The 16194-nt window shown below is 45.9% G+C and overlaps 1 protein-coding gene across 2 annotated transcripts in view; it reads right to left on the minus strand.

Annotated features, from left to right (window-relative positions):
* Nucleotides 1-16194, minus strand: part of LOC147747822 (dimethylaniline monooxygenase [N-oxide-forming] 2-like) — a 386278-nt gene that overhangs the window by 22176 nt on the left and 347908 nt on the right. For both annotated transcript variants that reach the window (XM_086956244.1, XM_086956251.1), the window contains exon 8: nucleotides 2311-2383. In XM_086956244.1, the coding sequence (XP_086812370.1) occupies nucleotides 2311-2383 (73 nt within the window). The remainder of the gene's footprint in view (nucleotides 1-2310; nucleotides 2384-16194) is intronic.

The following is a 16194-nucleotide window of genomic DNA, read 5'->3' on the forward strand; positions in this document are numbered from 1 at the left end:
CATACTGGGTAAATACATCATTTTAACATGGAATATGAGAGGCATGAGGTCCATAAAAAAAGCACATGGGGCATGAATTCCTAATAAATCAGGGGGCTGGTATTGCCCTGCTGCAGCAAATGCACCCGGACCATTAGAAATCCTGGAGCAGCAGTGGAGGGAACAGGTGTATGCCACGGGGTACTCAGTGTTCGCCCACAGGGTACTCGTTATCTGGGTTAAACCAAGAGTGCCCTTTCTGAAATTTGTACCTCGTTCAAAAGGGAGGGCAAATGTGTATTGGTCTTGGGTACACTGGATGACATTCTGGATAGATTCTACACAAATGTGCCCATGCCTCAATGTTTGGTGTGAGGACGCATTTAAACAAAAGCACTGTGAATAACAGTATCTCTTTCACAGTCTGGGTTTCCAGTGCTTTTGTAGTAAATTTGTACAGCAAATTTCATGTAATTAGGCATAGTGACATAATAGCATGCTTTTTGAAATTTCACACAAACAGAGTGGAGTGGAAATATAGAAGCGCATGTAGTTAAAATGTAAAGTACCTTCTGAGAAGTGGCGGTACTCTCCAATTGAAAGCATTGCACCTCCGCAAAGAACCGCAGGCACCCCCTACTCAAAATAGGGAAGTGCAGATACTCAGTACCTGTCAGTACTGGTTCATTTAGAGCACTGAACTAGCGTAACATTGAGTTTATGAACTTACCCGAATTACGGTAGCGTAATTGTCCTGGCCTAATTGGAATGTATGTTAATGACCTTTTGGTACTGCCTGAAAAGCCATTTGCTTTGTAGGCTAAATTTCGGTTTTGAAACATATAGGGGCATAAGTACAAGAAAACTGGTAACACAGTACTCCGACAGTTTCAAAACACAGGGATGTGCTGTATTCACAAGAACGCTGCGCAACCCTGCTTTACCCCTAGCGCTGGCACTAAAAAAGTTGCCTAGCACCCGCATAGGCACCCTAGTGTCATTTTGCTAGGGTGCCTGCGTTGCAGGAGAAATTGTTTATGTGCATGAAGGGTCACCTTTCTGGGCATTAACAATCTTTACAGGTGATTTGCTCTATGTATGTGTGGTGCAGAATGTAGCACACGTGAAAAGAGCAAAATCAGAGGAGAAATAAAACATTTCTCCCTTGACCACCTGCTTAAAACCAGGTAATCCCTGGCAGTATATTTGGTACTATCCCATACCTCGTAAATAAGGGGCATCATCAAAAACAATGGGTGTTGCGGCGGAACGCCCACTGCAACAGCCATTATATGCCTCTTTCACGCGAAATGCTGCATTATTTACAAGACGGCGTTAAGCCACTTGATGCTGCTTTGTAAATAAGGCTAGCAGGTTAACGACACAATAACAGTGGCTTAACGCAGCCTTGTAAATAAAGCGAAGGTGTTAACAACACTAGAATGTCAGAAAAAGTGATGTCTGTTGGCATCAACTCCTTGCAAATATGAACTACATTTCTTCACTGCAGTTTGTACGAAATACCTGCACCCTCATGTGTGTGAAAATTCACTCGTTGCCAATGATCGCATCTAAAGGTTATAACAAAATGAGTTGCTTTCCAGTTTCAGATATCTATCAGAAAAAAACGCTGAAGAAGCTTATCTATTGCAAACTATTGTGATATGTATCTATGTTATTTTACTCCATTTACTAAGTTAGGAATTTGATAAAGATAGAGACATGAAATGTGTCAAGCTAGATTTAGAAGAGAAAAGGAGGAAGAGAGGCAGAGGTCAAAGGTAAGAGATAGGTAAAGCACAGCGTTAGGTAGACCTATTCCGCAAATATGGATGATATTCAGATAAACCCACTTCCTACTGCTTCAAGGCATCTTAACATAACTGTACACAAGCAGGTATCCAGCTTGTAGTGCCAGCCAGTGGTCAGCAAGATGGGTCAGTGAGTTAAAAGCTTGCTGCTGGAATCTTAGGTGAACTTCATATCTCGAGATGGAATCACAAGAAGGTCAACTTTGCCTTTCAACCTTCTGAGGTTAATACACTGAGTGCATTTATAATGGGTAATTTTAACATGGGTTGTTAATATCAGAAGTGCAGTATGAAATGCTATTTAAAAAAAAACAGTTATCACACCTTCAGTTAGCGAAGTCCCCAATTTCGCATTGTGGCCGACCCGTGTTGGTCTCGGTCAGATGACCTTGTGTGAAACTGCTATTTGGCAACACATAGCACTGGCATTGAGCCATTGGTGCCAGACTGCTACCATTTTTAAGTGAGCTCGCCAACATGAGCATCAGAGCCTAGACTTGGACAAGAGTATGTTTCTCACCTGCTTATCAGTATTTCCTTCTTCTTGGCGATATCCTCCATGATCTTTTCCAAAGGAGGAAGTTTACACAAGCCTAGAACACAAAGAGTTATTGTCACTCAACCAGCAGCATTATTCATATTTCTGTGCATATTTAAAAATTAAAAGAGCTAAGAAAAATATTTGAAGAGTATGCCCAAAGAGTTAGGCCACTGCTCATTAGGTTCTGCGCCTACCAACAGAATTCAACATTACAAGGGGCAATCCTTCTCAGCTGAGTGTTTTATGAGAATTTTCAGTGATTGTTATAGGGTTCAGACAAGGCTTAGGGAACACAAGTTCTGACATTAAACTTGTGCCTGATTTGTAAAAGGATAAATGCTGAGGACCACATTTTTTTTCACTCTTGCAGGTTCTTTTTCATCTCTGCTTTATCCTTTTGTCACTACTTTTTGATCTTACCCTTTCTCCTTTTTTCACTTTTACAGCCTTTCTTGATCAAGATCTCTTCTAAGTAGGATGGAGCAGCCACATTTAAAAAGTCTATTTAATCAGAGGATTTTCTGCTTAAAATTCGAGCAATGAATGAAACCTATGCCAACTGCTACGTCTGAGAACTGCAGCTGGGGAACAGGTTAAGACCACTTACGTCTGGTAGCTGACCAAATAATGCCTGCACTTATATTCTTCACTGACAAGTGTTCGGTGTCAGATTGGGACTGAAGACCTATTTATTTTGTATTTTTGTATTAAGTCACGATTAATCAGATCACACACATAATACTTCAGTAAAAAAAAGAGAGGGAAAAAGGCAAGGGGACACTTCCCCATTGACAATCAAATGGGTGCAAATAATTTAAGCAAACATTAGTAGATCCAACATAAACGATACACCAAATGAACAAGCTGAGGGATGGGTAGACCAAAAACAAAAACAAAAAAATTAAATCAATGACCAACTCATAATTATAGTGCATGAGTGGCAAAACAGATATTACAGCATCAACAAAAATGAGAACATTCAATCTATGCAAGAGTCACAAGTGTTGCTGAATGTACAGATCTCAATTCAACCCGCCCATGTTCTCTGGTATCTCCAGAGTGACTGAGCGCTCCTTGCTCAGAGCCTGTTTCGAGTCGTGTATTTGCCGGACAGTTGCCCAACACTCGGTAGCCTGCGGGCGGGGACACTCCTGAGACCCAAGATCTAGCAACGCAGAGTCTGGCACAGACTATAAGTATAAACAGCAACCTTCTTAGCTTGGTATCATATTTCATTCTGTAACCCAACAATGTTTCCATAGGAGTAAACAGAGTATCATATCTTGAACTTGCCATAGTTGAGTCATCCCTTCCAGAACTCCTTAATGGCGGGCATGCATATAGCATATGGAGAGTATCGGCTGCTTGGCATCTACACTTCGGACAGCTAGTTTTTTCCAGATTTAGATTCACATCCCACATCATGAGTTTTTGGGGGTGTAACATAACATGCAAACGGTCTTGAAAATCTGACATTTTTACTTTACAGAATGCACAGCGCCCTCAACTGTCTCCATTTAGCGAAGGCTGTCACCGCTCATATGCTCACAGAACCCTTGATAAATCGTACTAATTAAAGATTTCCGACTTTTTGGATGAATGTTTGACAAAATGACAGAGACTTCCAAATCCATTGAAGCTTTGCCATCAGTGTGAAAGTAGTCCCTCAGCTGTAAATATTTGAAAAAGTGATGGCGAGGGAGGTCAAACTCTGGTTGTAACTCATCAAAAGTGAGAAAACATTCACATCAAAAAGCTGTCCCACTGCCAGCACGCTGGATCTGAGCCACACTTTACAGATAAAGTCATGGAACAACCCTGGAAACTACGAGCTGTCATAAAGTGGATTAACATTATGGAATATTTGGCACAGGTTTCTCACCAGATAGTTACTGTGTCCCTCACAAACCTAAACCATACTTGCTTGTAATAATTTGGGTCTATTATTCTACAAGGGAAGAGCCCACTATCATAACCTAAAGCTAGATAATAGCCAAGAGCAGATGAGTCTGGTATCTCTCGAGAGAGCAAATTACGCAGACGGCCAGCAAAATCTGCCCACAATTTAACCTAAAATCCAAAATCTGCCGCCCCCTGCCTGTCTGCTAGTTTTAGCAACTCCTACAATGCCCTGCCTGCCTGCAGCCCCACATAAAACTACTTATAGGCCCTTCTAGCCTCTTAAAAATTTATTTGGAACCCATAGTGGTGTGGCCCAAAAAAGATACAAAATTTTAGAAAGAAAATTCATTGTGACGACATTACAACGACTGATAATGCTTAAAGGAAGCCTATTCCAGAGCCGAAGTTTGAAAACGACAGCCTGAAGCAGGGGCTCAGTTTAATTTAAAAATCTAATCAACCAGAGCACTTAATTTTATTCTCAAGTAGGAGGCTGTGGCTACTACCCCGGGTATTGGGGGTTGCGGGCCCACGATACAACAGCAGTTATATCCTAGCTATGTTCAGTTTATACTATGCATTTCATTAGTCGCTCGGTAGAATATATAGCCACATCATCGGCATATGCGCTGACCTTCATCTCCCATTCACCAGACACCATAGGTCAGATCCAGCATTATTCGGCAATGATTGCAGAAAAGGTTCTAAATACAGTGCAACTAAAGTAGGGGAGAGTGGGCAGCCCTGCTGAGTGCCCCGCTGGATCTTAAACGGCGATGAAGATATGCCACTATTTACACGATTGAATGAGGGGATCCTTTACAAGGCCTGTACCTATTTACAACCTCGATCTATAGCCGAAGACCTATTATATTTGCTAACTAGTACTTTAAAAGGGGGCGGTACTACCAGGTACCTGCAGTTCTTTAATTTGGAATAAATAGTACCAGCACGTCTCAGCACTGCTTCAATGCTTTTAATAAGTACCAGCAAACAGGTACTCTTGTACAAAGGGGTACTTGCAATTCTATATTTCCATTTCAAGCACCTGTACAAGATTATCGATCCCTGTTATCCTGTGGGTTAAACATTGAGGATTACAATTCTGTAGTTTATGATGTAATCTTTTTTATTCTCAAAACTGAATCCCTATCCAAAACCAGCTTGCACAGACTAATTTTTTTCTTACTGAAGACCATATTAAACAAGCATTTGCAATGCAATAGGTCTTTCATTTACGCGAGTTTGAGCTATTGGCATTCTAAATGACAATGCCTTTTATTTATGTTTTAAAAACCAAAACATAAATTAAAGGCATTGTCATTTACAATGCCAATAGTTCAAACTCGCATAAATGCGAGACCTTTTGCATTGCAAATGCTTGTGCTATGTTAACCAAGTGAAGGGTTCCAAGAAAACGCAGGGTTTTGGGTTTAAACAATAGGGGCTGCTAAGCAGGACGTGGGCCTGAGCGCGAGGGGGGCAGCACATGGGTGGGTGGTTGGGGGGTCCGAAGGGCAAATTTCAGCATTTTTGGACAGGGTACAGCCCAGTGTCGATTTACAGCTGTAAGAGGGGAGGCTTTAGGTTTGCAGTGCCTGGCGCCTGGCACTAGTGGGCATGGCATCTATTAGTGAGGGGTTGTATTCTTGGGTCATGAATATGTGGGTGAAGGATTGGGCCAAAACAGTGGAAACAAAATTGAGCATTAGTTGAGCGCCTGGATTACAACAGACAGTGATGAGAGGGAGAAAACACTGGCCCAGGGAGGAACACATTTTGCCCCACTTTGCAGTGGTGTCTCGGAGGTTTACCTCCTATTAAAATAAACTGGAGCATGTGGGGTGAACCGAATTCGGTGACAAGTAATAAACTCTTGTTGGGGCTCAGGGGAGGATCGGGTAGAGCGGTGGGGAATAGGAGGGGGTGGTGGGTGCGGGTTAGCAGATGGGGCACGTTGCTTTATGGGAAGGTAAATATTGAAAAGATGGTACACCCACCAAAGAAGGAGGAGTTGGTGGTCATGTATGTACCTCCAGGGCCACAATGAACACTTAAGATTATCTACTTCCACGGCAAGTGTTAGCGCCCTAGGGATTCATATGCCCCCAGGGCTGTTTCAAGCTTAGGTGGGGTGCCGCATTAGGGCACATAACTTTGCCTTTTCTGGCTCCCTACTTTACTCATCCCTGCCGCATAGTCCAGTAGCACTGCTATCAGTATAACTCAGATACACATACTTCAACGTGGTTTCTGTTTGTGATTCCTGGTCTCACAGCTTCTGACCCCAGGCTGCCACATACAGCTGCCCCTGCCCCCCCTAACATGTGAAATGTGGAGCTCTTCCGTGGTAAATACTATGGCCTCAAGCGGGTTATATACATTTAGCGATTGTCCAATTTTCACAAACCCACAGGCCATAGGCAAATTAGCTCACTGCGTGTTGTTTCCAAATTGCTCTCAGTTGTGTGTGGTCATCATAACCCGCCCATACAACGTGACAAAGCATTTGTGTGCAAGCAATGTCAGAGCTGTTGTATGTTCACAGTGACAGTGAATTTATGTGCAGACAATGACAAGCATGCAGCCACAGAGCTAGCAGTCAATCCGCAGCCAGCAGCAAAGAGGGAGCTGCAGTGAGAGGTAGAGTGTCTGGACATAGAGCAGCAAATAGCAGTTTTGCGCACTCAGTAAGTGAAAACAAAGTTACTCACAGAGCACTTGCATAACCTCAGTCACACGGTAGCCAGTCACTCACACAACAGCCATGGGTATTTCATTGCAGCGCAGTCTGTTACAAAGCCAAGTAGTTTGAGCTGCGGAGGAGCGGTGTTCAGTCAGTAACAGCGAGGTCAAGTGTAGGCAGAGAAAGAGCAGGCGCACAGAATGGTCCCAACCCCCAGTGTCCATCAGCCTTTCCCCGGAAGAGGCTCTTATCCCTCGGCGCGCTGCAGGGCCCTGTGCTTGCTGGCGACTATTCGTGCTCTCGTTTATAACTGTAACCTGTGGACATGCCTGTCTTGCTGGGAAGGGTGGCCGCTTGTTAAAAAAAACAAAGTAAGATAACCGACAAGCATGCAAACAATGTGATAGGTTTCATTTTCGATGCCCCACCCATCAACATTTACATATGTCTAACTAATGAAGTATGTACTTATGCCTTTACGTTATTTTTACCCTTCATATGATTATTCATTTATCCGTGGGGTGATATTCAGTTTCCTTAGCTTAGCTTGTGTGCCTCCATTTTGAGTGTTCCTCTGTGTCTGCGAGTCGCACTCGCTCACCCCCCTCCCGTAGGAATAAGAAAAACCCTAATGCAGCAGTTTTAGTTTCTCAGCTAGCTGTGGCCAAAACTAACAAGTTCCTTATCAGTAGTGTTCTCATGCACCAGAGACGCTGAGACCCGGCTCCGCGGCCTTGGGCAGAGATAGCCAAATGTTGCCATTGCAGGTGCAGATGCCTCTTGTATGATGCCATTTTTCCTCTCTCTGGGGTTCAGTATTTTTCCAGAAGGGGCGTGTTTTACTTCACTGTACCATGTTATAATGTATTGCTGTGATGATATGAGTTAGTCCTCTAGGCGCACTCTTAGGGGTGAGGTCGGACAGGGCCCTCTCATATGGGAGTTTGTGGCCTAATAAAATTACCTTGTTTATTCTTCTCCACTGTCCGGCTGACTTCTTACTGAGTAACTATAGGTGAGTGTGGTAAGTCACTCGGGTGGATTTGAGCCACACTTATCAGATGGCGCCCGAATAGGGACCCCGCGATAAGGATCTATCTCACCCGTAGGTGGGTAGCAGAAGACCGGGGACCCTCTGGTCGGCACGGTGGGTCTGGGTACCCACTTTGATGCCGAGCTTGGTTCTCGCAGCGCTGCCCCACCTTGCTGATCGGGAGAGGTCCCGGTTCGGATCTTACGCCCGGGTCTGGAAGGCAGAACCTGGAGCTGACCGTGTTGGTCCTGGCAGCCGGAGGTGGAGAACGGTAGAGATCGGTACCGCATACGGAAGGTGAGTGGTCCGCCTGTTGTTTGAAGGAGCTGGAGTGCTCTGAGAGACTGGGGAGTCTCTAATGGTTGGAGGAGCCGGTGCGCTCCTGGGGCTAGTGTGCTCCGGGGAACTCAGAGGGCGAGTGGCGCTCTGACACACTTAACGGGAGGCGTGGGGACGTTAGTTCACGGTCATCCGACCGGGTGGCACTGTGGTGGAGGCATGGCTCATTGCGGCGGGTCCCGTACTTCACCCCGAATGCCTAAGACTGGCGATTTGGTAGGTGTGAGTTCTGGGCCTGCTGGGGTAAAGTGCGCAGCGATCCGTAGTGTCACACGGGTGGCGGATGTGTCCTCCTTCCTCAGAACAGTTAGTGTACTGTTCGGTCTGCGGTAGGGTCCAGGTTCCCCAGGACTTGGTCGACGGGCCTTGTCCCATTTTGGTAACACGTGTTTGGCAGGATTTTGATGTATAGGATGTATGTATGTTTTGAATTTCATGTATACAATATATGTGTGAATGCGTTAGGAGCTATTGTGTAATAGGCACTTGGTGAACAGAGGTAAGGGAATTTGTGGGAAGGTGTGATTACATTGTTGTAAAGATGCCGTGCTTCAGTAAGTTGCGGTGTTTCGGATGCTGCTGCCGTGTATCGGATTCTAGACTGGCCGAAAGCCAGCCCGCCCCGGTGGAGGGCTCACCTAATTTTGATATGTATGTGAAACACGGATTGCCTCCGATTATGTTTGGTACTTTATGGCACCGATATACCAAAGACAATGCGGATTTGCAGTGGCCCTTGACAGGTTCTTTTGATGTGGCTAAATTAGATTATTTACAAGACAAATTGTTCCCTAGGCGTAGTCGTCAGAGCATGTTTGACTCATTATGGATGTGGCAGAAGGAAGTTAGAGAACATCAGTTGAGGGAGGAGAAGGTGGCCCAGAAGAGGGCGGCGCAGGCGATGGCACAGAAAGCGAGGGAGCATACGAAGAATGAGAATGAGCAACGGATAGAGCGCGCAGATAGGCTTTGTAGGTTGAAGGAAAATAAAAGTTAATTTGTGCGAGAGGATGAACAGGATGAGATGGAGGATGTTTTGAATGCCCAGCCCCCTCCCCCCTAAGCCCCACAGCCACTATATCCCACATTGCCGGTTCCGGCTTCCTCCGGTGGGGTCTCGGACCCACAAGCAAGTGTCCCACACCCGTCTGGCGCGGCGTCTTCTATCTCCCCATCGTTGCCAGCGCCCCTTGTTTCTTTGCTAGCGGCAAGCTCACCCGCTCCCCCCAGTTTCTCTCAGAACTCCCTGCTGTCTCTGCTAGCGCTACTCCCAGTCAGGAGTTGTTGACACCGAATAGAGGTATGGGGAGTGGGTTGCTCTCGGAGGTGCGAAAATTACTTACACGCTCAACAATTGGCTTAGATGAAAAAACGGTGGTGGCTAACCAAGCTTGTCAGTGGGCCAGGAATAATATTTATTCGTTTGAGGACATTTGGTCCACAATGAAAGATTTTGAACCTCTGATGCAACAGCACGCTTTGTGGCACATGTCGACCACCATGATAGCGCTATGGGAGCAGGGGTATGGAGGAGCAGCTCCCGCGGTTCTACAGGACATAAAAAATGGAGCTTATAGGACTAACACTGGGGTACAGGAGTTAATGCGAAGTTTAAGATCCATATTAGAGTATAGAAACGAATTACCATCTGCAGGTACACCCCATTTTCCTGGGATACATCCAATGCATGAGGTGCACCCTATTTTTCACCCTGAGGCCCCCGAAGTGGTAGATCCAGTCACACATGCTGTCACTAGAGCTCGTGTAGACGCCCATTTTCAAGAACAGTGGGTATATACGCCGTGGAAAAGGAGTGAGGTGTTAGCTTTGAAGGCTCAGCTACCAGATTCCAGAAAAAATCTGACTGCCTATTATAAGGAATTGACAGAAGCCGCATCCTCGACTGTTAGGACTTTAGCGGACATTGAATTATTTTTTGGACTATTAGTCCCGGTGGACGTGTGGAGGCAGGTGAAGGGTACTGATCATACAGAGGAACTAGGTGGTACTTGGACGGAATTTCAGGATTGGGACAAGGAACGAAAGCCGGGGGAGAAGCCGAAAGCGGAGATTTTGGCATTGCCGAGGCGGATTATAAAGTATATGCACTCTCTCATCCCCCCGAAGAAAGTGGACTGGGATAAGTTGACAGCCTGTAGGCAGAAAAAGGATGAAGCTGTTTCTGATTTTTTTACTAGGTTTGAGGAGACGTTTATGGATTTCAGTGGACAGGACATGTCACAGGACGGAGGGTTACGACTTTTCGTTAACAGGTTCGTAATGAACTTGTTACCGGAAATATCGGCGAGGTTACAGGCGTCGGAGAGTACGTGGACGACGTCGACTCCTTCTGGCATCCTAAGCATGGCTCAGTATTATGAACATAGAGAAAAAGAGAGTAAGGACAAGCAGGAAAAGAAGGCCAAGGATTTGAAGATGAGGGTTTTGCTACAACAGGTAGCCAGAGGTCGAGGCAGAGGTGCTTCACCTGCGGCAGAGGTCGAGGGGGCAGTGGTTATGGTAGGGGTGACAAGAGGGAGCGATTAGGACAGAATCAATGTGCAAAATGTAAACAGGAGGGGCACTGGTGGAGAGATTTTCCTGAGCTTCAGTCGAATGCTGGCCAAGGAAGAGGGCGGGGCCGAGGTGATTTCCGAAGACATGATGGGCAGTCTGATGGTGTATGGAGACAAGGAGGCAATTGTTTCGATGGGAATAAGGATAGACAGCACTTTCAGAGGGGAGGTGGACAGTACTACAACGATGATTATACAATGGATGATTTGACAGGATTCTCCCATAACTAGGACAGCGTAGGACAGAGCGAGGGACCAGTTTCTGTGGATGTTGATCAACGAGGACCCTATGTGACTGCAGATTTGTCAGGGTCCCAACAGAAATTTTTGGTAGATACGGGTGCTATTAAAAGTTCAGTGGCTCGTTCTCAGGTCCCAGGGGCGGCTCTGTCTGGCAAGAATAATATCTCCGTGGGGTTCTCAGGTACTGCGGTGATTAGCCCCATATCTAAACCATTCGCTCTTACGATTGGCCCTTTCACTGTAGATTCCCCTTTTCTGTTGACTTCCAACTGTGGCGAAAATTTGTTGGGTTTAGACTTGCTGAAGAGGTTACATGCCAGCATCTATTGTTCTCCGGACGGTGTGTACCTTACATTGGGTCGTACCGTTGCGCGTGCACAGCAATGTTTTTCCAAAGACGAGCCTCTACCGCCTGAATATGAAGGGGTCACAGAGAGCTTATGAACCAACAGTGATACGGATGTGGGAAAAATGGATATTGCCCCCGTGACAATTAAGGTTAAAGTCGGAGCCCAATTGCCCAGAATACCCCAATACAAGATATCTAGGGATGGCGAAAAGGCCCTATTGCAGATAATACAGGATTTGATTCGATCAGGGGTCGTGGAGGAGACGGACTCTAACACATGTAATAGTCCTATCCTTCCGATTCTTAAAAGACGGTCACCTGATGCCAAAGATGATATACCTGATGTCTATAGATTTGTGATTGACTTACGCCAAATTAACAAGGTGGTTGAGCCCCAGTACCCAGTGGTTTCCGACATTACAACGATTTTGACAATGATTTCCCCATCGGCTAAATATTTTTCTGTTCTGGATTTGAAGAATGCTTTCTTCAGTATTCCTGTACATGAGGATAGCCGTTATCTCTTCGGATTTTCATTGGCTGGCCGAAGTTTTAGATTTAAGAGAATTCCTCAAGGATATACAGAGAGTCCCAGCATTTATAGCCAGGCATTGAAAGCTCAATTGGACGACTTGGAATTACCTGCAGGCAATGTTATATTACAATATGTGGATGATATTCTCATTGCATCAGACACGAGGACGGTTGTCGGGATGCTACGGTTAAATTGTTACATCATTTGGCACACAAGGGCCACAAAGTGTCCCTTCCTAAATTTCAATATTGTCGAACGGAGGTAACCTTATAAGGTCATCTCCTTTCGAAGGAGGGGAGGAGGTTGACACCGGAGCGCATAAAAGCGATAACTAACATGGCTGTATGTAACAAGCAGCGAGAGGTACGCGCGTTTTTGGGCATAACATCGTATTGTCACCAGTGGATACCCAATTATGCTTTACTAACAAAACCCCTACTGTATCTGACTACTAAAGAGGTGCGCGAACCCTTACCCTGGACCCCCGCATGTCAGGAAGCATTTGAGTCACCAAAAACAGCTTTATGTTCTGCACCTGTTTTGGGAACACCTGATTACCAGAAGCCTTTTGTGCTTTATGTACATGAGGCGGAAGGTTGCGCGTTGTCTGTCCTAACACAATGTTTTGGGGGGAAACAGAGACCGTGTGCTTACTTCTCCGCTATGCTCGACAATGTGGCAAGAGCACTGCCGAGCTGTCTACGGGCCACAGCGGCGGCTGCGGTCTCTATTAGACAATAGGCAGGGCTCGTCCTGGGTTCAGACCTCACAGTAATGGTACCGCATGCTGTGGATATTCTCTTGAACAGAACTCAGACGCAGCACTTAACTAGTGCTCGTCTTACTGGTTATGAAATGACACTATTCGCACCCCATGTTACGATAAAGCGATGTGCCACTCTGAACCAAGCCACGTTGCTACCCATCCCATCAGACACAAAAGACGACGAAATACACGATTGTTTGTTTCGGACAGAGGAGGAGACGAAAGGGAGAATTGACTTGACTGATACACCTTTAGATGATCCTGACGGGGAGCTGTATGTTGATGGGTCTTGTTTTAAACTTGCAGACGGTACGTCGACGGCAGCATACGCAGTTACGACATTACATACAATAGTGGAGACTTCTAGGATTCCCTATCATTCGGCCCAGGCTGCAGAAATAATAGCCTTGTTGCGAGCGTGTGAGTTGAGTGGAGGACTGGATGTGAATATCTATACTGACAGCCAATACGCCTTTGGCGTGGCTCATAGTTACGGGCGACTGTGGGCAGAACGGGGTTTTTTGACATCGCATGGACAAAGAATACAGCACGGCCCACTGATATTACGACTGCTTACAGCATTGACGCTACCCAGACGACTGGCCGTGATAAAGTGTAGTGCAAACAAGGCAGTGGTGGACGATGTGGGACGGGGTAACGCGTTTGCAGACCAAACAGCAAAAGAGACAGCGAGGACGAAACTCCCACAAATGTTTGTGGCAGGACCAGCTAGATGGGTACCAGACGTTAATATGTTTGCAGATACTGTGCAGAGCGTAAAGAACATACAAGAAAAGGCGACTGAGGATGAATTGAGGACATGGAAGGATGGTGGGGGGCGATTAGATTCTGATGAATGTTGGACAGATGTGACAGACAAAAGACGATGGTTACTCCCAAACGCATATGTCCTCCCAGTGGTGACAATGGCTCATGAACCAGCACATATTAGTGCCAACGGTATATGCAAATTACTGGACCCAGTGTGGAATAACAAACACATTTCCAAAGTAGCTACCCATTTAGTACAACAGTGTATGGTATGTTTGAGGCACAATCCAGGAAAGGGAACACCTGTCCCAGTGAGCAACTTGGCCCCCCCTCTTTCCCTTTCGAGGTGATTCAGATGGATTATATTGAAATGGAAAGGGTTAATAAACTCAAATATGTCCTGGTGGTTGTATGCTCTTTTAGCAGATGGGTGGAGGCATTTCCAGCAAAAGATTGCACGGCCATTCCCACAGCCAAGATGTTGATTAAGGAATATTTTTCCCGATATGGCCTGCCTAGAGTGATCTGGAGTGATAATGGTACATCCTTTAATGCTGAATTGATGAAGCAGATATGTAAGGGTCTGCAGATTTCCCAAAAGTTCCACGCGGCCCAACACCCTCAGGCAGCGGGGCTCGTCGAGAGATTTAATGGAACATTAAAATTGAAGATGGCCAAAATACAGGAGAGTACAGGACTCCATTGGCCAGATGCCCTTCCTTTAGCCTTGCTTTCTACCAGAGTGACAGTTAATTCCAGAACGGGTGTCTCCCCTCACGAGGTGGTATTTGGCCGCCCCGCCAACGTGTGGGGAGTACCAAGACCAAAATGTTTTTCAGAAATTGAATATCCTCTGTTGATAGACTACTTGTATGCTTTGACTAAAGATCTTCGTTCTATTCATCAGCAGGTAGCAGACACCCTGAAGCCGTTGCCGGAGGGGTTCGGACATGCCATACAACCCGGAGACTGGGTGGTGGTGAAAAAGTATCAGCGGAAGCTTCTGTCTGGAGCCGAGGTGGTCGGAGCCGAGGCAAGTGCTCATGACGACGCGTACCGCACTTCGAGTTGAGGGTCGAAAGGCGTGGACCCACGCATCACATGTGAAGAAGGTCCCGCTCCCGTTGCCGTATGACAAATGGGTGAGAGATGGCATTGCTGACCAGGAGTGTGAAGTGATACCAAGATACACACCTTTCTCTGATGCCTCACTGAGGGGAGAGGAGCCGAGTGCAGTAAAGAGAAAGAAAGAAATTGTTGCAAGCTCCAAGGCTCCCATTGAGAATAGTGATCAGGCATCGACGGACGCAACATTTGCCAAAGACATCCCCATTTTGTTCACAGATCCTGAAGTGTGAAGGAGCACTCGCTATAATCTGCGGCCCAGAAAGGAGAAAGGCATAATGGACTAAACACTGGAAGAAGGGCTTACATAGGGTACTGGAACAGGTAGAGGTGTGGACAATATCTCACAGAAGAAGCCTAGTGATAGGGATGGACTAGTAAGAGCCCTGGTGTTTGGCCGAAGATTCTGTTTTGCGAGACATTAGAGTGGTGTCTGGGCCCAGATTAGTGCTCCTGAGTTGCGGCAGCTGTGCAACTCCAACGAGGGATTAGGGAACGAACAATAGAAGCCTACCTGTGTAGCTTTAACGGACACAGGGACGAAGATCCCTTTTAAGGGTTGAAGAACCCCTCTGGCCGGTTTTGGAGTGCCTGGGACTATTTTTCTAGTTTAGTTTTTCTTTTTTTTTTTTTTTACTTTTGATTTTTGATAAAAGAAATGTACCCTTTTGGTCGTCCCGTCCCCGACGAGGAGCAGCCTTTTGCGGCTCCTCGTAGACCCGAGCCTGATTCCCCATGGTTGGCTTTACCGCGCAAAGGGAAAATAGTGGTCATTGTAATACTGCTTATTGCCTTCATTGTGATTCTTGGAATATTGTTTTTTCTGGACAAAGCTTACCCTGTACATGTGTTTGCTCCCACACCTTCTGCCATTCCCGAACATAAGTTGATTATGGTGAACAAAGTCTACGTAAAGGCTATAAAGATAATGTTTTTATTAAGACCCTACATCATGCTCATGCAGTCTATAATGTGACCGATTGTTGGGTTTGTGGATTGTTACCCTCTGCTGCTTACAAAAAGGATAGATTTTTAGCACTTCCCTTGACACCAGTGAATAGTTGTGTGGGGTGGTACACTTTGATTGGTATGGTCAAATATTTCCAACAGCCTGATTTCCTATCTCCCCGACTATCAGACAGAGGATCTACTATGACAATGCGGGTACGCCCATTGCCCGCTTCTTCTCTTGGACAGTTGTTTACTGATGGACGTTTTGACCAAACATTTTTGGAGACATGTGAAAAGAAAGTAGGACAATTCTTGACTCCCAATGACACTGACAGAGCTAGGGAGAGTTTCCTACAGTTAAATTCCTCACTGTCCTACAGACACCCCCCAAAAGGGAACGGTAGCAATAAGTCTTTGATGCCCTTAGCAGTTGTAGGACCACCACCATTCTTTTGTATTGCAGGGAGGGGTCCTATAAAGGTTGGGAACAGTTCCTGTAACGTGACAGCATCGATCCGCCTGCCCCTTAGTCCTTCTCTAGTTACGCCTCCCAATATTTACTTTGTGTGCGGGGACAATGGGTATCT

Source organism: Lissotriton vulgaris, chromosome 1_1 (assembly GCF_964263255.1).
Source record: "Lissotriton vulgaris chromosome 1_1, aLisVul1.2, whole genome shotgun sequence".
In the NCBI taxonomy this organism is placed as follows: Eukaryota; Metazoa; Chordata; class Amphibia; order Caudata; family Salamandridae; genus Lissotriton; species Lissotriton vulgaris.